The sequence below is a fragment of the Cherax quadricarinatus genome, chromosome 53, assembly GCF_038502225.1.
Source record: "Cherax quadricarinatus isolate ZL_2023a chromosome 53, ASM3850222v1, whole genome shotgun sequence".
Classification (NCBI taxonomy): Eukaryota; Metazoa; Arthropoda; class Malacostraca; order Decapoda; family Parastacidae; genus Cherax; species Cherax quadricarinatus.
This window is the reverse complement of record NC_091344.1, coordinates 25477874-25502030: the sequence shown is the minus strand read 5'-3', so window position 1 is coordinate 25502030 and position 24157 is coordinate 25477874. Positions and strand designations below refer to the sequence as shown.

General features: G+C 38.7%; 1 protein-coding gene across 2 annotated transcripts in view; it reads right to left on the bottom strand.

The window, feature by feature from the left end:
• Window positions 1-24157, bottom strand: part of Galphas (G protein alpha s subunit) — a gene marked incomplete at its 5' end in the record, with an annotated part of 133673 nt that overhangs the window by 26278 nt on the left and 83238 nt on the right. For both annotated transcript variants that reach the window (XM_070096490.1, XM_070096491.1), the window contains 2 exon segments: window positions 18311-18490; window positions 20416-20544. In XM_070096490.1, the coding sequence (XP_069952591.1) occupies window positions 18311-18490; window positions 20416-20544 (309 nt within the window).

Here is a 24157-nt window from a genome sequence, read left to right as displayed (position 1 = left end):
GTAGGGAGAGGGAGGGTTGTAGCAGGGTAAGACGGTACCTGGGTGTGTGTCAGGAAGTGATGGTGGTGATAGCAGCAAGTACCTGGAGAGTCTGTGAGGAAGTGCTGTGGTGTAAGCATGTACTTGTGCTACCTGATCATGTACGATATATGACTGCCTTCCACTGACAAAAGCCTAGTGTAATTATTAAATTTTTGGCTCTTTACTACTCCCTACCAAACAAATGTGAGGTAACCATGGATATATAGTACAGGAGGGCCCCACTTTACAGCGTTTCACTAATGCAGCGGTTTTCAATTATACCCATTCTTCACTTATTCAGACTTCCTACAATAAATATATTCACCACTCTTAAGCTAAGGGCAAAAATATTTTAAGGTAAGTAATGTGTGTACTGTATATGCATTTTTTAGGCCTAGCTCTATTGTTCACTTAATAGATAATGTAAACATGTTATCAGGCTTTTATATGCATCTAAAAGTAAAAAGAGGGCTATTTTTCACTTTACAGTAGTAGCCCAGAACCAAACCTGCTACATAAACAGGGCTGTGTACACACACATTATTACTGCATACAGTCAAAAAATCCATGAAGTGGAAAAAGAATTCTCCCTAAAGCATGAATTTGGTCAAATAACAAATGGGAATGGTTGGATGAGAGTACAACCTATATAGCAGTGCCAACAGGCCTCTGGCAGTGTTCTTTGTTCTTGTTTAGGAAAGCAATATTTAACAATACAATTGTGTACAAGTGTCTGAGGATAGGACCTGCCTAGTAGGGCCAATAGGCATACTGCAGTGCTACTTTGTTCTTATTTAGGAAAGCAATTTACTGGCAACAGAAATGTGAAGGAATGGGAATGGTTAGGAAAGGAAGACTTGCATAGTATGGGTTAGTAGGCCTGCTGCTATGGTTTCACATGTAAATATAAACCAGTTTAAATGATATTTAATGCTTTCAGGGTCCAAACCCCGACAAGACAGAGGAGAAGCAGCCCAGCCGCCGTGGAGAGAAGATGTCGTCGTTCCTGCTCTTCAGCTGAGCAACTCTGAACACTGTTGCTCGAGATTTTTCTTGGGTTATCCTGAGTAGTTCTTCACCAGAGCTGAGAGGAAACTTGCTTGCAGTCACTTCGAGCCCCATCCCATCAAGAGGGTAAGGCGGTGACTTGCTTGCTTGTTCACCCCTCTCATCCCCATCCTCCCCTCACCCAAACATCAACACTGGCCCACACACTAACACACTACATACATTGCTATCCTTCTGACTTTCCTATCTTCTTCTTTTTCGGCAACTTCGCTTTGGCGAGTTAACACAAGGCATTTTGACTATCCGGTAGCCCGTGTGGTTTTTTAAAATCCAGCCGATCTTTGCCTTGGGCCCTTTCCCCTCACCACTCGAGGGTAGGCTATCTTAGGGGCTGACCTTCATAAGTCAGCTGAAATAGGATGTTAGATTAACATTAAGGAAAGATCCCTTTTTGTTAAGAAACTCCTCTGCCAGATGTTCCTTCCTAGACATCATGGCGAGGATACGAGTAAGATTACGTATTGATGGAAACCAAAAGTCGATGAAAGAAATTCTAGCATGTATTTGCTCGAACTCAACTGTTGCTCCAGTGGATGTTTTTCAAACCCACGCTGGAGCAGTACTTCTCCTCTCTTCGGAAGAAGAGTTACTTCAACTGCTGAAGCATGATGTTCTTGAAAACTGAAGACTTCTGGTGTTATCCCAGTTGCACCTGAGAGCTATCAAGCTCAGAGGACTGTGTTTGTTGCCAGAATCAACAGTTTCATGAGACATAGCACAGCGAATGAAATTGTTGAGGACTTTAATACAGAGAATTCTGAATTTAGGGCTGTAGAAGCACATAAATTCTCTAAACCTAACAACAACAAGGTAACCTTAAAGTTAATACTTGAGACACCTGAGGAGGCCAAACTTGTGTGTCAAAATGGCTTCAAATGTTTTGGCACCAGATGTACACCTGACCAAATCTCTCTTGAACGATTTGTCAGTGTGACACAATGTTTTAAGTGTTATGCCTTTGGTCATAGCACCAACAAATGCAGTACTCAAGGGCAGATTTGTAGCATTTGCTCTGGCCAACATTCTTATCTAGAATGTAATAATAAAAATACACCCAAATGTGTCCTCTGCAACAGAAAACATCATGCTGTTTCTGCTATTTGTCCTGAAAGAAAAAAGGAAATGCAGAAAATTATTGAAGCCGAGAAACTGTCCACTTCTAAGAAGACCACTCCCCAGGCACCGCCAACGATGTCCCAAACTTCCTTCCCAGCTCTGCCTGGATCAAGTGGGACTCCTCAGGTCTCTACCAATGGTTCCAATGTTTGGAATTCTGCCCCTCTTGGAGCGCCCCAATCTAACCCTCACCTACAACATACACAAACGCAACAACAAGGTTCAGTCTCATCTCCTATGTCTCAGGTATCCACAGCCGGGGATATGACGAGAGCACAAGTAATGTATATGATGGCCAAAGACATAGCAGGTGGTGACATTCAACTCTGCTCTCAGGTTTTAAATGATCTGTTAATGGTTAATGGGATCACTCCCATCACGATCCCAGAAAATGTGAAGGCTATTATGACCCAGCCTTCTCATAACAAGAAGTATGTACCCTACTCTACATCTAAAAATAAGCCTAAGTCATCCCTGGCCCAGGGATCGCCCACCTCGCACACCCAGGTTGTCAACTCCCCTCAACCCGATAAGTCAACACCTGAACATAACAATGCCCCAGAAATTAGTGCCTACTCTCCTGCTATTGAAGCTGATCCTGTTGAACAGGAACTTTCCCAGGGTAACTCACCTTGCCTACCTAATTTTCCCTTGGAGCCTCCACAGTCTCCCATTAACTCTCACGAGCCTCTGCTTCCTGTAACTGGGAATATCATACCTCAGTTTTCTGATGATGACTCTAACGATTATAACGAGTATGTTAATATTACCACCTCTAGTGAAGATGATGGCATTTTTAATACACAAGCAACTACGCAGAAGTTCCCTCCTCCCCTTGACGAGTGCAGCAGGGATAGTGTGGATACCAAACATGACATTACTTGCAGGCGTTCAGACCGCAGTACACGAGTGAAGTGCAAGAAATAATGGGGATTACAATTTTCCAACTTAATGTTCAACATTTCTTTAATAACCGTTACCTCCTTGAGGTTGAACTACATAATTACAATCCTGATGTTATACTCTTGAACGAGACAGCTGCAAGAGTTGATCAACATATTAAATTACGTGGTTACTCTACTGTGGAGAAATCGAGAGGACCCTTTAGTGGTGTAGCCATCTTAGTTAAATTAGGCTATACATTTAAAAATGTGGTGAGAGAGTGCAAAAGGAGAGCAGATGATAGAGTGGGAGAGGCACTGTCAAGAAATTTTAATGAAAATAAGAAAAAATTTTGGAGCGAGTTAAACAAGTTAAGAAAGCCTAGGGAAAATATGGATTTGTCAGTTAAAAACAGAGTAGGGGAGTTAGTAGATGGGGAGATGGAGGTATTGGGTAGATGGCGAGAATATTTTGAGGAACTTTTAAATGTTAAGGAAGAAACAGAGGCAGTAATTTCATGCACTGGTCAGGGAGGTATACCATCTTTTAGGAGTGAAGAAGAGCAGAATGTAAGTGTGGGGGAGGTACGTGAGGCATTACGTAAAATGAAAGGGGGTAAAGCAGCTGGAACTGATGGGATCATGACAGAAATGTTAAAAGCAGGGGGGGATATAGTGTTGGAGTGGTTGGTACTTTTGTTTAATAAATGTATGAAAGAGGGGAAGGTACCTAGGGATTGGCAGAGAGCATGTATAGTCCCTTTATATAAAGGGAAAGGGGACAAAAGAGACTGTAAAAATTACAGAGGAATAAGCTTACTGAGTATACCAGGAAAAGTGTACGGTAGGGTTATAATTGAAAGAATTAGAGGTAAGACAGAATGTAGGATTGCGGATGAGCAAGGAGGTTTTAGAGTGGGTAGGGGATGTGTAGATCAGGTGTTTACATTGAAGCATATATGTGAACAGTATTTAGATAAAGATAGGGAGGTTTTTATTGCATTTATGGATTTAGAAAAGGCATATGATAGAGTGGATAGAGGAGCAATGTGGCAGATGTTGCAAGTATATGGAATAGGTGGTAAGTTATTAAATGCTGTAAAGAGTTTTTATGAGGATAGTGAGGCTCAGGTTAGGGTGTGTAGAAGAGAGGGAGACTACTTCCCGGTAAAAGTAGGTCTTAGACAGGGATGTGTAATGTCACCATGGTTGTTTAATATATTTATAGATGGGGTTGTAAAGGAAGTAAATGCTAGGGTGTTTGGGAGAGGGGTGGGATTAAATTATGGGGAATCAAATTCAAAATGGGAATTGACACAGTTACTTTTTGCTGATGATACTGTGCTTATGGGAGATTCTAAAGAAAAATTGCAAAGGTTAGTGGATGAGTTTGGGAATGTGTGTAAAGGTAGAAAGTTGAAAGTGAACATAGAAAAGAGTAAGGTGATGAGGGTGTCAAATGATTTAGATAAAGAAAAATTGGATATCAAATTGGGGAGGAGGAGTATGGAAGAAGTGAATGTTTTCAGATACTTGGGAGTTGACGTGTCGGCGGATGGATTTATGAAGGATGAGGTTAATCATAGAATTGATGAGGGAAAAAAGGTGAGTGGTGCGTTGAGGTATATGTGGAGTCAAAAAACGTTATCTATGGAGGCAAAGAAGGGAATGTATGAAAGTATAGTAGTACCAACACTCTTATATGGGTGTGAAGCTTGGGTGGTAAATGCAGCAGCAAGGAGACGGTTGGAGGCAGCGGAGATGTCCTGTCTAAGGGCAATGTGTGGTGTAAATATTATGCAAAAAATTCGGAGTGTGGAAATTAGGAGAAGGTGTGGAGTTAATAAAAGTATTAGTCAGAGGGCAGAAGAGGGGTTGTTGAGGTGGTTTGGTCATTTAGAGAGAATGGATCACAGTAGAATGACATGGAAAGCATATAAATCTATAGGGGAAGGAAGGCGGGGTAGGGGTCGTCCTCGAAAGGGTTGGAGAGAGGGGGTAAAGGAGGTTTTGTGGGTAAGGGGCTTGGATTTCCAGCAAGCGTGCGTGAGCGTGTTAGATAGGAGTGAATGGAGACGAATGGTACTTGGGACCTGACGATCTGTTGGAGTGTGAGCAGGGTAATATTTAGTGAAGGGATTCAGGGAAACCGGTTATTTTCATATAGTCGGACTTGAGTCCTGGAAATGGGAAGTACAATGCCTGCACTTTAAAGGAGGGGTTTGGGATATTGGCAGTTTGGAGGGATATGTTGTGTATCTTTATATGTGTATGCTTCTAGACTGTTGTATTCTGAGCACCTCTGCAAAAACAGTGATAATGTGCGAGTGTGGTGAAAGTGTTGAATGATGATGAAAGTATTTTCTTTTTGGGGATTTTCTTTCTTTTTTGGGTCACCCTGCCTCGGTGGGAGACGGCCGACTTGTTGAAAAAAAAAAAAAAAAAAAAAAAAAAAAAATTTAAAAATGTTCGTGTTGATGAAGATAACATTCTTGCAATAGAAATGACAACGTCTCATGGACAACTAGTGATAGTAACTGGATATTTTCCCCCGAGACAACAATATATAGAGCCAATTCCTCTACATAGGATATTAAGCACAAATATTCCAACAATTCTAGTGGGAGATTTTAATGCTCATCACCCTGCCCCTTCAACTGTGGAGCTGGTATTCCACTGGGTGACTTAAAAGGAAAACAACTATTTAATATCATGACAGCTAGAAACTTGTCATTTCAAGGCCCATTCTTTAAATCGTACATTGGACCTCATCCAGGAACACCAGATATAGTACTGACAAACAAAGACTGTGATATCTTTCACTGTCGTATATCTCCTGGTGGAAACGTAGGATCTGACCATATCCCTGTTATAATACAACTACAAACTTCTCCATTTAGAATACCTGTACCTCCTAAACCCAATCTTAACACCCTAGGATTTGACCCCTTCAGGGCATTTCTGGGTGACGATGAAATTGTGTCAATGGAAAATCTACCTTCCACTGCAATTGATGATGCAATCAGGTCCCTGCATAATCGAATAATTGAAGCTACTAATGCAACTTGTCAATTAGCTTCCACAAAGATATACCAACAATATAAACCTACTAGGGAAATTAGAGACAATTTAAGAAATTATCAAGCAGAATGTCGAAGGCATCTTCAAACGCGACAACCACCAGTAGCTACACTGCACCGATTAAGGCAAGAATTAATTAACATGATTAGTCATCACAAACGGGACTTATGGAAATTGCTAGTTCTTCAAGCTAATCAGTATAAACGTGAACCAGCAAAATTTTGGAGTAAGATCCGACAACTTTTAGGGGCAAAGCACAAGGCTCCTAACTACCTAGTTCATACCTTCACTGATGAGGATGATGAAGATGTTGAAATTAAAGTTGACGATCCACAGGACCAGGCTAATTTGATGAGTGATGTATGGGAGAAAATTCTCTCCCACAATAACAGTCGTCAATTTAACAATAATCATTATCAGTTGGTAAATGAATGGAGAGATGAGAACTTGGATGATCTACAACCACTACCTTCCATCGATACTTCAACTCTTGAAGATACCCACCCGCTTACTAGACCTATTACATTACTAGAGATGAGTCAGGTTATTGGAAGAATGCGAAATAGAGCCCCTGGCCTCTCTGGAATAACAATGAAACAAATAAAGTTCCTACCCAGAAATTGTAAACAGTCTTTGGTAAATATCTTTAAAGCCATCTTGGCCTCAGGACATTTTCCAGTGGTTTTTAAGACTGCTAGGATGATCTTTCTTGGTAAGCCCAATGAAGACATCCACCAACCTGAGAACTATAGACCTATATCTTTACTTGAAGTCACTGGAAAAGTTCTTGAGAAAGTCATTTCCAACAGATTGAACTACTATATGGAGTTTAATCACTTTTTTACTGAAAAACAATTTGGCTTTAGAACACACAGAGGTACCAATCATGCAATAAATGTTATTTTCGATACTGTAGCAAGTCTAAAACATCAGGGCAATCTTGCCTTAATTGCCACCAGAGATGTTCATAAAGCTTTTGATAGCTTATGGCATGATGGCCTTATATACAAACTCATTGACCTACCAGACCATAACTGGACTTTTCTCAGATTAATATATAATTTCTTAACTCAAAGAAAAATCATTCCCACCTTTCATGGCAAGTCGACAGAGCCTTTTATACCGACAGCTGGTGTCCCACAAGGTTCTTGTCTCAGTCCAATTCTGTTCAACATTTATGTGAATGACCTTCCTCAACCAGAGTTTAATGATACAATTGTGACACAGTTTGCAGATGATGTTATTCATGTCGTCTCATCAACTCCGGTAACAGGAAAATACAAGTATGAAAGAGTCATAGAAAAAATGAATATTGAACTTCGCAGAACATCTAATTGGGAAAAGAAATGGAGAATTACGACTAATCCTGACAAGGTCCTTGTTAGCACGATAGGATGTTTTGCATCAACAATTGAAGATAAAGGGGGTATCTCCATCAGAGGTACACCTGTAGCCATTAGAAACCCTAACAAGATTTTGGGATATGAAATAGACAGGCTGCTCCACTCAACATCTCATGTAACTAAAAAGATCAACATAGCCAAAGCCGGTCTTAGCAGTCTCTTTCGATTCAATCAAGCCCCTCAACATGTCAAAAAACATCTGTATAAAATGATAATAAGACCAATAATCGAATACCCTTGTATCCCAATGTCATTAACAACAAAGACCAACATGCTACGGTTACAAAGGGTCCAGAATAGAGCTCTTCGCTTCATTACCGATACCAGGAGGAGAGACAGAGTTAAAATGGCAGATTTACAGATACAACAAGATATTACTGCCATAAATGTACGCCTCGACACCCTAAAAAAGAAACAACTCTATACAATGTAAGAACTATACATGCCAGATAGAGAACATCCTATACAAGTGGTAAATACCACGGATTATATCATTAATACTCCTCCTCACAGGACTCAAAGAATGACTCTCCCACAGAGGGTCCGTCGTTTTATCCATAAAGATGACTACCATCGACCCATGATATTGAGCAACCTCCCTGATGAAGATTGGGTAGCACCAGAACCCTTCTATGTATACTGAGAAAATCATCGCCCTCAATTAGGGAGACATCTTATATAACAATCTAATGTAAAAATTATGCTATTTACCATGGCTGGACACCACCTGTAAGAAGCCATTGTCACATAATTCTATAAACTGGCCAGAAAATTATTGCCTTCATTGTTGCATAAATATCCGTTGTGCAATCGCAAAAAAAAAAAAAAAAAAAAAAAAAAAAAAAAAAAAAAAAAAAAAAAAAAAAAAAAAGCAATTGCAACCTGTATAATTACTACCAATTCAGAGTCATGTACTTATATATCTGTTATATCTATGTGACTCTGATGGGTTAGTATTATACCCCTTAAAGAATATCTTATCATTTCACATACACTTTTTAAATTACACCAAAGTGGTTGGGCCACTTACCTTTTATATCCTACCTCTCTCCCCCCTCCCACCCTTTTCCAATATTTCCATCCTTACCCATCCTTCTTCCTTACCCATCTTACCAAAGCTCTGGTCATAAGAAGAAGGTCCAGACCCCAGATCTGAGAATTGCTCTCTGGGTCCAAGAATTTAAAAACAAAAAATATTTTTTCTTATGAAATGGTAATGATTTTGTGAAGGTAATGACACCAAACATACAAAATTTTATGGATAACTCGTGAAATTACACTATCATAAAGTTAATGGTCTGGGCGATATTTGTGCACAGACGACTTTGCTCACTTTGCATCCTACTTTAGGCCAATTCCATTGTTCCAGTCGACCAAACTAGTTTCTATTCTATCGATCGAGTACAAGAAACTGCCCATTTAACTATTTCAACTACCCCATAAGTGATCACATATCAGTAATTTGGCCAATTTCACAAAAAAAATAAAAAAAATTGCCAATTTAAAAATAGGGTCCAGAATAAACAATGTAGACATTCCTCTTTCTAAAACATTTCCTCTGTTCATTAGATATGTACCTCTCATATATTACACTTGCTTTCCATTTTTATTTATTTTTTTAACGAGGCAGGGTGACAAAAAAAAAAAAAACTTTCATCATTCAACACATTCACCTCACTCATACATAATCACTGTCTTTGCAGAGGCACTCAGATACGGCACTTCAGAAGTCCCTCCTTTAACCCTTTCAGGGTTTCCGACATATGTACTGGTACACTACATCTTATGCACCAGGGTTATTGACGTACTAATATGAGTAAATTCTAGCGCCTTCAAATCTAGTGAGAAAAAGCTGGTAGGCCTCCATATGAAAGAATGGGTCTATGTGGTCAGTGTGCACAGTATAAAAATATCCTGCAGCACACAGTGCATAATGAGAAAAAAAAAACTTTGACCGTGTTTTTCGTTTAACCCTTTGAGGGTTTTGGACGTACTAGTACGGCTTACGACCCAGGGTTTTTGACGTACTAGTACGCCTAAATTCTAACACCCTCAAATCTAGTGGGAGAAAGCTGGTAGGCCTTCATATGAAAGAATGGATCTATGTGGTCAGTGTGCACAGTCTAAAAAAAGTCCTGCAGCACACAGTGCATAATGAGAAAAAAAAAACTTGGACCGTTTTTTTGGAATAAAACAGCGACTTTGCACTGTATTTTCGTATGGTATTTATTGTTGTATTCTAGTTTTCTGGGTCTCATTTTATAGAATGGAAGACATATTACAGAAATTGAGATGATTTTGACTGGTTTTACAATGAAAGATACCTTGAAATTGAGCTCAAAGTAGCAGAAATGTTCGATTTTTACCAAATTTCAAAAGTAAACAAATCGTGCCAATGGTCCAATACACGTCAACTGGTGAGTCTAATATTCTTTCACAAGTGCGCCAATAATATTTATACCATTTTTTACACTAATGCAGTAGTCTGCATAACAGTAAATCTTATATTTTTTTGTGAGAATAAAAATTCAAAGTGGAAAGCAAAAGAATATAAGAGGGGCCTTGAGACGTGACTAATGACCAGAGGAAATGTCATTTTAGTGCCAGGAATGTCTTTCTTGTTTATTCTGGACCCTATTCAGAAATTGGCATCTTTTGAAATTTGTATGAAATTGGCAAAATTGCTAAATTCTGACCACTGTACTGGATAGTTGAATTTCATAAATGGGTGGTTTCTTGCGCCCATTCGATAGAAAAAATGGAGTTCTAGCGAAATATTCATATTTTTTGCCGACTAGTACAGTGGAATTGGCCGAAAATGGGACTCAAAGTGGGCAAAATCGCTGATGCGTAAACATCGCCGAGACCACTAACTTCGCGAGAGCATAATTCCGTAAGTTTTCCATCAAATTTCAAACTTTTGGTGTCTTTATGATTGGGAAAAGATTCTCTATCTTTTCATAAGAGAAAATTATTTTTTTTTTTTTAATTTGGCCGACCCTGAGAACGAGTTTCGGAGAGGGCCTGTCGACCCTCAAAGGGTTAAAACAGTGACGTTGCAGTGTATTTTCGTATGGTATTTATGGTTGTATTCTAGTTTTCCTGACCTCATTTTATAGAATGGAAGACACATTACAGAAATTGAGATGATTTTGATTGGTTTCACAATGAAAAGTACCTTGAAATTGAGCTCAAAGCAGCAGAAATGTTCAATTTTTGCCAATGTTCAAAAGTAAACAAATCATGCCACGCGTCCAATACACGTCAACTGGCGAGTCTAATATTTTTTCACAAGTGTGCTGATATTATTTATAACATTTCTACACTAATGCAGTAGTCTGCCTAACAGTAAATCTTCTATTTTTTGTGAGAATAAAAATTCAAAGTGAAAAGGAAAAGAAATGTAAGAGGGTCATGGGGATGTGACTAATGAACAGAGAAAATGTTATTTTAGTGCCAAGAATGTCTGTCTTGTTTATTCTGGACCCTATTTGGAAATTGGCATATTTTGAAATTTGTGTGAAATTGGCAAAATTGCCAATTTCTGACCACTTTATTGGATAGTTGAAATCGGTAAATAGGTGGTTTCTTGTATTCATTCAATAGAAAAAATGGAGTTCTAGCAAAATAGTTATGATTTTTGTCGACTAGTACACTGGAATTGGCCGAAAATAGGGCTCAAAGTGGGCAAAATCACTGATGTGCAAACATCGTCGAGATCGCTAACTTTGCGAGAGCATAATTCCATAAGTTTTCCATCAAATTTCATACTTTTGGTGTCATTATGATCGGAAAATGATTCTCTATCATTTCATAAGGAAAAATATTTTTTTTTCTGAAAAGTTTTCGACCCTGAGAACAAGTTTAGGAGAGGACCTTTCGACCCTGAAAGGATTAAAATGCAGGCATTGTACTTCCCATTTTGAATTTTTATGCATACAAAAAACATAAGATTTACCGATATGCAGGATAATGCATTATTGAAAAACTGGATAAATAATGTCAGAACATTCTTGAAAGCTTATCAGACCGACCCATTAGATGCGTATTGGATGAGTGATATAATTTGTCCTCTGGAATATCAGCAAAAATCAAACATTTCCGCTATACTAAGCTCAATTTAAAGTTACTTTCATTCCCGAAACCAACCAAAATCATCTTTACTTCTGAAATATATTGTTCACTCCATCAAATGATACCAAGAAACTGGGAATACAACCACAAAAACCATTCAAAAATACACTGCAAAGTTGCTATTTTAAACCAAAGTCACAGCCATAGTTCCCCCCCCCACATGCACTGCATGGGGCAGGATTTTTTATATGGTGCACACTCACCACACAGACCCATTCTCTCATATCTAGGCCCAAATTTACACTCACTGCTTATCTGAGCAAGCTGAGCTCATCACTTAATTCTATGGCACAGTCCCTGAGCTCAAAGCCATAGTACTAGAACACAGACCTTGAAAGGGTTAACAACATGTGCTTAAACATCAAGTGGTGCTGAGCTTGGACAACTTCATACTTCTGATCAGAGTTCTAAGAGTTTTTCTACTCCCAGAGTCCAACCTTGGGTCACATGCCACATGTAGCAAATTAACAGTAGAGGTAAGGTTACTGAATCGAAGTGAACTGGCACAAAGTGAAACAGTATACAGAAGGGAAACCTGTACATAGAAATAAACTTTAACAAGATCAGTCATTACCTAACAAATATGAGTCCTCTTTATACAGAAAATGAACATTCCATAAATTTACAACTGCATATGGTGAAAAAACAACAACAAAAAATATCTAGAAAAAGATTTATTTGAATGCTTGTATCTGTAGATCAGGGTTCATAAGATATTTATTTACAAAGTATACCACTTTTAAGTGTTTGTAACCCAGATGTTGACAAGCCAGGATTCTATTATAGTGTTGGAATGTTTCAACTGAACACATCGTCAATTATAACATGAGCGTCTATGAGAAACTGGGATTCATTAAGGTGTAATAATTGCTGAGCAACCCATTTCTCTGAAACACATCATAATTGCTAATCAGGGAACAACCATATAAACAAAATGAAGCTGAATAGGTCACAATGTTATGACTGGGGCAATTCAGAAGTAACCCACAATTTGTAAATTTCATTTATAGTTTCTTCTAAAAACTGAAACTGGTTCCAAAAACAAAGTCCAATGCATGCACAAAATTACATGTTCGTAAATACAGTACTAACAAATTGAAGAACAAGGACAAAAGTTATGGATAGCTTATGTTGATATTTTAGTGTAAGCTTGCCTGGAAAGAAAGTAAACAGTTGCTGTACAGTGATACCAATCAGAATGCTTATCACCTGTAGACCACTAAAGCATGAGCATTTATTTAATAAAGAAATGAATGGCAATAGCCATCTTTGTTGTAATTTTTTTTTTATAGCTAAGCACACTGAAGCATACTGTGGTTCACGAGTATGAAACCACACCAAAGATAAAACAAAAAATGAATCACAGGATGCAATTAGCTACAAGGGACACAAAATTAGAAGACTAAATTAAATTGAAAGATGTTAAAATGCCATAGTATTTGGTAGTTTTTATTAGATTAATACCTCGCAGTATATTATTAAGCACATGTGCCACTGGATGACTACTGCTACAGGCATATACCATCTGCAGAGCATTAACTGCAGTGGCATGTATGTATAAGGATTGTACGATTCATGGAGTCATTATTTGTAATTTTTTGTCAACATTTTCAGATCCGACATTGCACGCATGTCCCGTTATGAACGAGAGTTGTCCTATAGGCTGTGAGCTAAGTTCTGGGCCATAAAGTTATCCAAATTATACATACCTGGGCCCATATAAGTGGTACACTGCAATTCATGCTTTGATGAGACGAGACTCAAAATTGTTGCATTCGACGATGGATTTGTTAGATGTTAATGTTACAGCATTCTTCCAGTCCACCAGGTGTTCTGTCAATTTTATGTGGGAAAACAGGACATTAGACCCCTGTCCCATTCTTATAGAATATGTATATTTTTTAATATGGTCTCTAAGGCTTTCCAAGTCTGGTTTTTACTGTGTATGTATCTGGGCATTGGCTGTATGGAGCACATCCCACAGCCACTTCCAGGAAATTTTTCATCAGTAATTACTTCATCACATTTATGTTCTTAAACATAACCACACAACACTCGCTTTACACAATTTCAAATACTGGGAAGCATAAGAAGTTTTCATTATAGAATACCATTAGAATGTTCTCCTGTATTCTATCTTTGGGCCTTTTATAGAAAACGCTCTTTAATGCATAAGGGCTCTATCAAAATTTGCTTGGAGGCATTGACATTTGTATGTTATTTTAGAGATTTTGCTCATTTTACTGTCCAAGAACTCAGGGCTGCAAACAAGTGAAGCCCTAAAAAAAAAAAAATAATGTTTTTGTGTTAATATACTATCACAGGTGATAAACATTAAATACCATCATTTTTTTAGTCATTTGCATGGATGGAGACCAGCAAATAAAATAAATGTATCAGCACAGACTATCAGCAATTTTGCTCTTCCTGTTCTATGACTTTTTTAGTATTAACTTAAAAGTAAATAAATGCATGCATTAGACTTCATTTTATTTATAAGACATAGCAGACTAGTAAGAAGCACATTGCAGTGCATTTCTTTCAGTGTGATCACAAAAGTGTAACCAAATACACGTTAAAAATTAATAGTGCAAAAAACATACGCATTCAGAGAATTTCCGCTTCTTTTCAAAATCTCCAACCTGTTTCCTGGATGGGTTAAAGATACTTTAACAGTCTTGTTCCATGCTAAGAGTTCACCAAGCATTTTGCATTGTGTTTGAGAGACTAATCTCCATCACTCTTATCACTTGATATGTCACTCATCCTAGGTAGTAGGTTGGTAGACAGCAACCACCCAGGGTGGTACTACCGTCCTACCAAGTGAGTGTAAAATGGAAACCTGTAATTGTTGTACATGATGGTAGGATTGCTGGTGTCTTTTCTCTGTCTCAAACATGGAAGTCCTCAGGTACATCTTGCTACTTCTACTCACACTTAGGTCACACTGCACATGTATAGACAAGCATTTATATATACATACCCCTCTGGGTTTTCTTTTATTTCCTTACTAGTTCTTGTTCTTAGTTATTTCCACTTATCTCCACGGGAAAGTGGAACAGAATTCTTCCTCCATAAGCCATGCACGTTGTAAGAGGCAACTAAAATGCCAGGAGCAAGGGGCTAGTAACCCTTTCTCCTGTATATATTACTAAATTTTAAAAAGATAAACTTTTTTCTTTTTGGGCTACCCTACCTCAGTGGGATACAGTCAGTGCGTTGAAAGAAGAAAGAACTCCAAGTTTGAGGCAGCAGCAGAGACAATGGGAATGCAACAAAATCCTTTCAAGTGTGTCAGTTTTCAATCAATGATCAGTTGAATTTGAAGAAAGAGATCAGGCTTAACACAGTACTCTTCTACTGAACTGTGATGAACCGTTTCCTAATTTTTGTTTGTTAGTTTCATAGAGGTTTGATTTGTGATATGCTCATTTTTGACAATTTAGGAATACATGCACGTGCAAAACCACCCAATGAGGGAAACTGCATTCTAAGTCCTTTCCAGACATGGCAGCGAGACCAACAGAAGCTCACTACACTTACCACCATCAACTGCTCATCACTCACTAGCAGAGGAAAAGCATTAGCACAAGACAAGGCTGAGAAAAAATTGCAAGTCAATGTGAAAAAAAAAATGCCACACTGAAAAAAAAAACTGTATCCATTATTCTTTTATGCAAAATGGGAAATGACTAGGAGTGTGCCAAAGTATTGTTATTGGTGGGTATCGACTACAGATGGTAATGGAATCGGCCTAGAATTGAATATCAACCCATCTCTAGAAAAAAACTACTATTACTCAACTCCAGCTCAACTCTTACTCAGTTTTGTCCCTTCACAGAATACCTGTGTTCTGAAAGAATATGCACTGAAAACCAATAAAAAACGTCCTCAAGAAATGCCCTACATCATAAGAATATGTATAATGCATAGTTTGTAAACTTTTATGGATGGCAGGAACAAATACTCTGAGAGCCACATCTTGTGACTAAAATTAAGTTAGGTTAGATAGCATATTCCAAACAAATAACCAATTTTACTTATTATTTACTTACCTACTCATATAACCGTACACAAATATCAGATTCATGAAATTTTCAAACCAGTATAATACTTTTTTAGTTTTAATGAAAACATTAATCTGATACACAAATAAATATACACCCACCATTAAAAATAGTCTTATGATACTACAGTATTAATATAATGACTAAGTCTTTGGGTTTGAAATTTGCACAACAAAAGTTGGAAAGATCGTGAATGCAAATTGTCCAGTTTTTCAGCAACAGTTGCCACTTCTTTTGTAATTCCAAGAAAATGTTAGAAAAGTTATTAATGTAAAGAGTTTAAGGCAGTGATTCCCAAAATGGGTGGTACTGGCCTCCCCTGGGGGTGCTGGAAAGATCCAGGGGCAGTGAGGAAAAGGGGGCAGTAGGGGTGTGGCAGGGTGATATCAGAACCAAGGGAGTGTTTTACAAAAATCTACATGACAAAATCTAAGAAGGATAAGAGCATATAAGACGATGACCTTCAAATGTACCATGCACACCTGAATGAGCTGAATAGACACGTCTGACAGATTTCAGTATTTTTTTTTGCTTAAAATACTAGACTGGGTGATCAATCCATTCCTAGATATCAGTAATGAGGAAACAGGAATGGTGGAGGAAGAACTGATTTAATTCCAAAAATGACAATGAGCTGAGGCCACATTTCAAAAAACCATATGAAGATTTTTAGTTACAGTAAAAAAAAAAAGATGTACTTTATTGCCTTCCCAACATCATATTTAGTAGAGCGAGGCTTCAGTGCAGTCACCAAGCTTTTTTTCCAAGCAACGAAACAGAAAATTTCTGAATGTGGGGATCTAAGACTTCTTAGTGCCTTCAAGCCTGATGTTGAGAAGCTGATCTCCCTGCACCAAGCATATCCATCTCATTAAAATTGTGAAGACAATGTAGTTACAGATGAGCTGTAAATTTACTCTTTCATACCATTTAACCCTTTCAGGGTCAGAAGCCCTGATCTGAGAACTGCTCTCAGGGTCCAAGACTTTAAAAAACAAAATTATTTTTTATTATGAAATAAGAGAATCTTTTTCCAAAGGCAATGACACCAAAGGTACGAAATTTGATGGAAAACTTGTGGTATTACGCTCTCACAAAGTTAGCAGTCTCGGCGCTATTTAAGCATAAGTGATTTTGCCCACTTTGAGCCATGTTTTCAGTCAATTCCTTTGTTCCAGTCAACCAAAATCAAGCTATTTGGCTAGTATTACTTCGATTCTATTAAACGAGTACAAGAAACCACCCATTTACTTCTTTCACCTATCCAATAAAGTGATCAGAAATCAGTAATATGGAAATTTCACACAAAATAAAAACTGACAATTTAAAAAAAAGGGTCTGGAATACACATTGTAGACAATCCTGGCACTAAAAAACATTTTCTTTGTTAATTAGTTAAGTCCTCAGGTCTCTCCTATATTACGCTTGCTTACAATTTTGAATTTTTATACACAAAAAATAAAAGATTTACCAGTATGCAGAATACCAAATTAACTGTAATAATTGTATAAATAATGTCAGTGCATTCCAAAATATGCATTAGACTGACCAGTTGGATGCGTATTGGACAAATGATGTAATTTGTGTACTTTGAAATACTGGCAAAAATCGAACATTTCTCCTACTTTGAGCTCAATTTCAGGATACTTTCAATCCTGAAACCAATCAAAATTATCTTTTTCTGTACTATATCTTCCATTCTATCAAATGAGACCAGAAAACATCCAAAAATACACAAACACACTGTTGCAGTTTTTCCCCACTATGCACTGTGCTGTAGAATTTTATATGGTGCACACTTATCACACAGACCCATTCTATCATAACTAGACCCAAATTTACTGCTCACAGCTTATCTGAGAGCTGAGCTCATCATGTAGAACTAAGCTGTAGTACTATGGCACCTACCCACAAAGCGTTAAATTGGTTTACTATGTAAATTTTTATTTGTGAAATAAATATGCTTGTTAATAGTGTTGATTAGCTGTTGTTTTGAATTTGCAGTAAACCTAATACCAAGAAAGAGGTGTGTACGTATGTGTGGGGAAGGGGGCTAGGGATGTGGCCTGGGAGCCAAGGGAGTGGCAGTCTGAAAAAGTTTAGGAACAAATGGTTTAAGGGATAGAAATTAAAAATTCTTAAAATTAACAGACAGGTTACCTGATGCACTTTTAAAAAACTTATGTATGGCATAACAATAATTCTGTGAATAACATATAACCAAAATGAAACCATCTCAATATTATATTCTATAACAAGCAGTCCTAAAAAATCTGAACTGATAATGTCTAAGGAAACAAAGAGAACTTATGAAATTATATGATGCTATGAAATGTCAGAAATATTTTAGAGGCAGATAAAGTAATCAATAATGATCAAAATGACATGAGGAACAAACTTAAAAGAGAGAGAGAGAGAGAGAAAGAGAGAGAGTGAGAGGGAAGAATTGCCATAGCATCAAATGCACAAGAAAATATACCACTATATAAAATAAATATGAAGAAAGAAAACAATTCACTTCGCATAAACAGACACTAACCTGTTATTCCATATACTTTTGAAGAGATCTAAGGATTCCCGTAGCCTGTTTTGACTGGGGTCTTCTCGTAGGACCATGTTGTATGAAGAGCAGGCGGTGACAAATATAATGGCTGTAACATCATTGAAGCACTGGATCCATTTCCTCCTTTCATCTCGCTGTCCACCCACATCAAACATACTGTAAATATGAAAGATATAATTATAATGGGCAAGTTTCTGGCATTTCTTAAATGAATAAACATATACAAAATGAGAAAAGTAAAAAAAAAAAAATTATTTATTTTAAGAGTACTTTAGTCTGGATAAAAACTGGGTCTGGGGCTATCACCCTCAAGAGACAGACTATACCAACTCTCTCTATGCAGAAATGTAATCATGAAACACACATGAAAGAATTTGTGACTACTGTCTACTGATTTTTTTATGACAGACTGTCAAGTCTTCAAAATCAAATTGCCAACCCTGGCTGAAAAGGCACATTACATTTCTCTAATGATCATACATATTTTTTAAAAATTTTTTTTTTTGTCTTCAGGTTTGTAATCAGTGAAAATATTTTTTATTTTAGTTTACATTCACCTGCATATAGCATTATCTGTATCAGTGATTGCATAACTATGTGTATATGTGAATAAAACTTGTATTGATACAAGCAATGAAGTAGTACATATACATACAGTATGCATATTAGCATACAGTGTCAAGGACTTTTCAATATTCTCTTATCAAACATAAGAGAAATTACCAATATACTAATAATTGTCTTCAAGAAGGACCTTCATGCATTCCTTATCAGTCAGGATTGATGCTTGCATCAGTCTGTATACAAAGAGAACTAAAAGCCTCACTGATCAGCTAAAAAACAGAGATGCCTGGTCTTGGACCAGGCCACAGGCACAAAGATACCCAAAACTTTCATCTTCAGGTTTAGGTATGCTCTTGGCAACAGCAGCCCAAAACACAAGTCAAACCAGACACTCGCCACAGAGACTTGCATCAGTAAAACCACATAAAGGAATTTCTACTTAATTCTATATATGGCCCAATGGAGTATTACATACACACACATGCATTGATCTGTTCATTAACATTTACACTCTGAGAAAGTTCAATCAGCACTTCAGAGGACAGCCATGTGCCAGGTATTAATTCTATGAACTGCGACACTATGGTGTTGGAACAAATAAAACACAATATTCGAAGATATTCAGTTTCCTGTAACAGGTCTATTGCCCATCAAATTGAGGAACTTGGTTATTCATTTTTCCCTAAGAGGCAAGGGGTCTCCAAACTAACTGGTTTGAAAATGCAGTGATGCCCAAATCCCCTGTATTTAGTCGTTGTCTTGTTGGGTGTTCATGGGGCCACTTACACTTTACACCATATCAAGCTCTACCTCCCAGTTTCAGGGAAAGAATCATCATCCAAAGTGGAAACTATATGATCTGCAGGATGTGTATATGTCTGCTCCTGTTCTTCCAGTCTTCCTCCAACTCCCACAGTAAATTTATTACTCGTCTTGTCCTATTATACATCTATCTACTGTAATTAAGTAACTTCCTGTATGTTTACCATCTCTGTTCAATCACTCCACAAAATTGAACATCACTGAATCAGTTTGATATAAGTCAAACCTTTAAAAATTGTACCATTGTTCATTTACCTACCATTCTTATTGTGCATATAATAGTAGTTAACTGTTTGAATGCTAAGTACTTTTGAGTTTTTTTTTTTTTATTAAGACCATTCCGTCAGTAATACTATGAGTGAATACAGTGTCAGCATGGCTATGGTTTAAGGACTGGATGCTGTTATTACTAAATTACATTTCTCCTCAGAAGACATCTCTTCACATGAGTCTTTGTCATACACCCTAATCAGCAGGTGCAAGGGACCTGGTGGCAAGGGTGTAGCATGAAGAACTGTTGGCCTGAGGTGCTATACACAGATGTCTACCAACACAAATGCAAATATGACTGCCTATGGCAGGCCAAGCCACAGCAAAACAACCGCTGGCTACCAGCTGTACTCAACACGGGGGTGGATACCAAAATCTGTAAGAAAAATTAGCTTTAACCTCTTAGATATAAAAAATGAACTTACTGAAAATTAACTTTATCTACTTGAAATCTGGTCTCAAAAATTCCTAGTGTTAGGACTCGACAGCGTAGGATATCTTGCTCAGTGGGAGTGTAGTCTGGTTGTCTCACTATGTGGACCCGGTCAAGGAAACTGCAAGAGAACAATATGAACAAATAAGCTTGAAGATAAAAGCAATTCAATTTTTTGAGAGAACCATACAGGTTCCTGATATACCAGAATATTAATTAATTTTTGAAAACAAGCATAACATAAATATATACATATTTTACAGTAAAACCTCCACTTAATGGATTTCAGGACTACCTAACAAAATCCGCTAGATAGAAAGACTTGGAAACAAGGACAAAGTCCTTGTCCTAGATGCACTAGAAGACAAAAAGAATGCAGATGTAATATATACAGACTTTGCAAAAGCCTTCGACAAGTGTGACCATGGTGTAATAGCGCACAAAATGCGTGCTAAAGGAATAACAGGAAAAGTTGGTAGATGGATCTATAATTTCCTCACAAACAGAACACAAAGAGCAGTAGTCAACAGAGTAAAGTCTGAGGCGGCTACGGTGAAAAGCTCTGTTCCACAAGGTACAGTACTCGCTCCCATCTTGTTTCTCATTCTCATATCTGACACAGACATGGATGTCAGCCACAGCACCGTGTCTTCCTTTGCAGATGACACCTGAATCTGCATGACAGTGTCTTCCATTGCAGACACTGCACAGCTCCAGGCGGACATCAACCAAATCTTTCAGTGGGCTGCAGAAAACAATACGAGTTCAACGATGAGAAATTTCAATTACTGTACTCCGATATGGTAAACATGAGGAAATTAAAACTTCATCCGAGTGCAAAACAAATTCCTTCCACAAAATAGAGCGAAAAACCAACGTCAAGGACCATAACATTGTATCAATCGCATCTGCTAGAAAAATGACAGGATGGATAATGAGAACCTTCAAAACTAGGGATGCCAAGCCCATGATGACAATCTTCAGGTCGCTTGTTCTATCTAGGTAGGAATATTTCTGCACACTAACAGCACCTTTCAAGGCAGGTGAAATTGCTGACCTAGAAAATGTATAGAGAACCTTCACGGCGCGCATAACGGAGATAAAAACACCTCAATTACTGGGAGCGCTTGAAGTTCCTGAACCTGTACTCCCTGGAATGCAGGCGGGAGAGATACATGATTATATTCACCTGGAAAATCCTAGAGTAACTAGTACCGAACTTGCACACAAAAATCACTCACAACGAAAGCAAAAAACTCGGCAGATGATGCAACATCCCCCCACTGAGTTATCTGAGTTAATGTCAGCATAAACCAGTCTGAACGTTACCCTCTGACGCCTCTCATTAACAAGGTATTTTCGCTAACAGACCTGCCACTCACTGGATGTTTTGTGTTTCTCACATCATTCTCAGTGAATTCTAGAGACTTGTATGTAAAAAAATTCCTAGAGCAATAGTTTCTGAGATACTCAAACCATCTCATGTGGTACCAATAATCATATTTCCTCCCCATTCTGAAGTGTGTGTGTGCATGTGTGTGTGTGTGTGTGTGTGTGTGTGTGTGTGTGTGTGTGTGTGTGTGTGTGTGTGTGTGTGTGTGTGTGTGTGTGTGTGTGTGTGTGTGTGTGTACTCACCTAATTGTCGTTGCAGGGGTGGAGACTCAGCTCCTGGCCCTGCCTCTTCACTGATTGCTACTAGGTCCTCTCTCTCTCTGCTCCCTGAGCTTTGTCATACCTCATCTTAAAGCTATGAATGGTTCCTGCCTCCACTACATCACTTGCTAGACTATTCCACTTCCTGACAACTCTATGACTGAAGAAATACTCCCTAACATCCCTGTGACTTGTCTGAGTCTTCAGCTTCCAATTGTGACCCCTTGTTTCTGTGTCCCCTCTCTGGAACATCCTATCTCTGTCCACCTTATCTATTCCACGCAGTATTTTGTATGTCATTATCATGTTTCCCATGACCCTCCTGACTTCCAGTGTCGTCAGGCTGATTTCCCTCAAACTTTCTTTGTAAGACATTCCCCTGAGCTTCGGAACTAACCTTGTTGCAAACCTTTGCACTTTCTCTAATTTCTTGATGTGCTTGAGCAGGTGTGCATTCCAAAATGGTGCTTCATACCCCAGTATGGGTCTGACGTACAGTGTGCAGTGTCTTGAACGATTCCTTATTAAGGTATCGGAACGCTATTCTCAGGTTTGCCAGGCGGCCATATGCTGCAGCAGTTATCTGGTTGATGTGTGCTTCCGGAGACGTGCTCGGCGTTATGCTCACCCAAAGATCTTTCTCCTTGAGTGAGGTTTGCATTCTTTGGCCACCTAGCCTATACTCTGTCTGTGGTCTTCTTTGCCCTTCCCCAATCTTCATGGCTTCATGGCAGGGGTGATTTCGAGAAGCCAGTTGGTGGACCATGTGTTCAGCCTGTCCAGGTCTCTTTGTAGTCCTGCCTGATCCTCATCTGATTTAATTCTCCTTATTAACTTCACATCATCTGCGAACAGGAACACTTCCAAGTCTATCCCTTCCATCATGTCATTCACATGTACCAAAAATAGCACTGGTCCTAGGACTGACCCCTGTGGGACCCCGCTCGTCACAGGTGCCCACTGTAACACCTCATCTCGTATCATGACTCATTGTTGCCTCCCTGTCAGGTATTCTCTGATCCATTGCTGTGCCCTTCCTTTTATACACACCTGATCCTCCAGCTTCTGCATTAATCTCTTGTGAGGAATTGTGTCGAAGGCCTTCCTGCAGTCCAGGAAAATGCAATCAACCTGCCCCTCTCCCTCATGTCTTACTTCTGTTACTGTGTCATAAAACTCCAGAAAGTTTGTGACACAGGATTTGCCTTCCATGAATCTGTGCTGGTTGTCATTTATAATCTTTTTCTGTTCCAGGTGCTCCACCACTCTCCTCCTGATAATCTTCTCTATGACCTTGCATACTATACACATTAGTGACACTGGTCTGTCATATTTATTCGTTATTCCATCAGCATTCGTGTACCAAACCTTACTCTTCTTTTCTAAAACTGTGGTCCTGGGAGAATATTGAGGTTGGGGGAGCAGGAGCCCTGGCAGGGGGGCCTATGGGGGGTTGCTGTGGAGGTGGGGGCAGAGTTCCTGTAAGAAGTTGCTGTAGGGGAGGGGACAGTGGGATCAGTGAGTGTTGGTATAGATTGTTCAGTTGCCTTGGGGTTGTCGTGGTTGGAGTCCTTCTGCGGGTGTTTCTGGAGGGTGTGTTTGCCCTTCCACCTGTGTCTGGGTTCTTCTGCTCATCTTTGTCATTTCCTCTCGTTCCTTTCATTTCTGTACTCTCTCTTTCAGTATCCTCCTTTTTCTTGTCTTCTGTCTCGATCGAGGTACACACTCTGGTACTCGGCTTGTCTCTCAGTCGTGCTTTCTCCTGCAGGATCATGGTTTGAGTTGATTCTGCCTTGAAAATTACTTTGAGAGGCCGTTTCTGAGCGAGTGCGCGCATGTGTGTACTCACCTAATTGTGGTTGCAGGGGTCAAAACTTAGCTCCTGCCCCCCCCCTCTTCACTGGTCGCTACTAGGTCCCCTCTCCCCTGCTCCATGAGCTTTATCATACCTCGTCTTAAAACTGTGTATGGTTCCTGCCTCCTCTACATCACTTGCCAGACTATTCCACTTCCTGACAACTCTGAAAAAATACTTCCTAACATACCTTTGACTCATCTGAATCTTCAATTTCCAACTGTG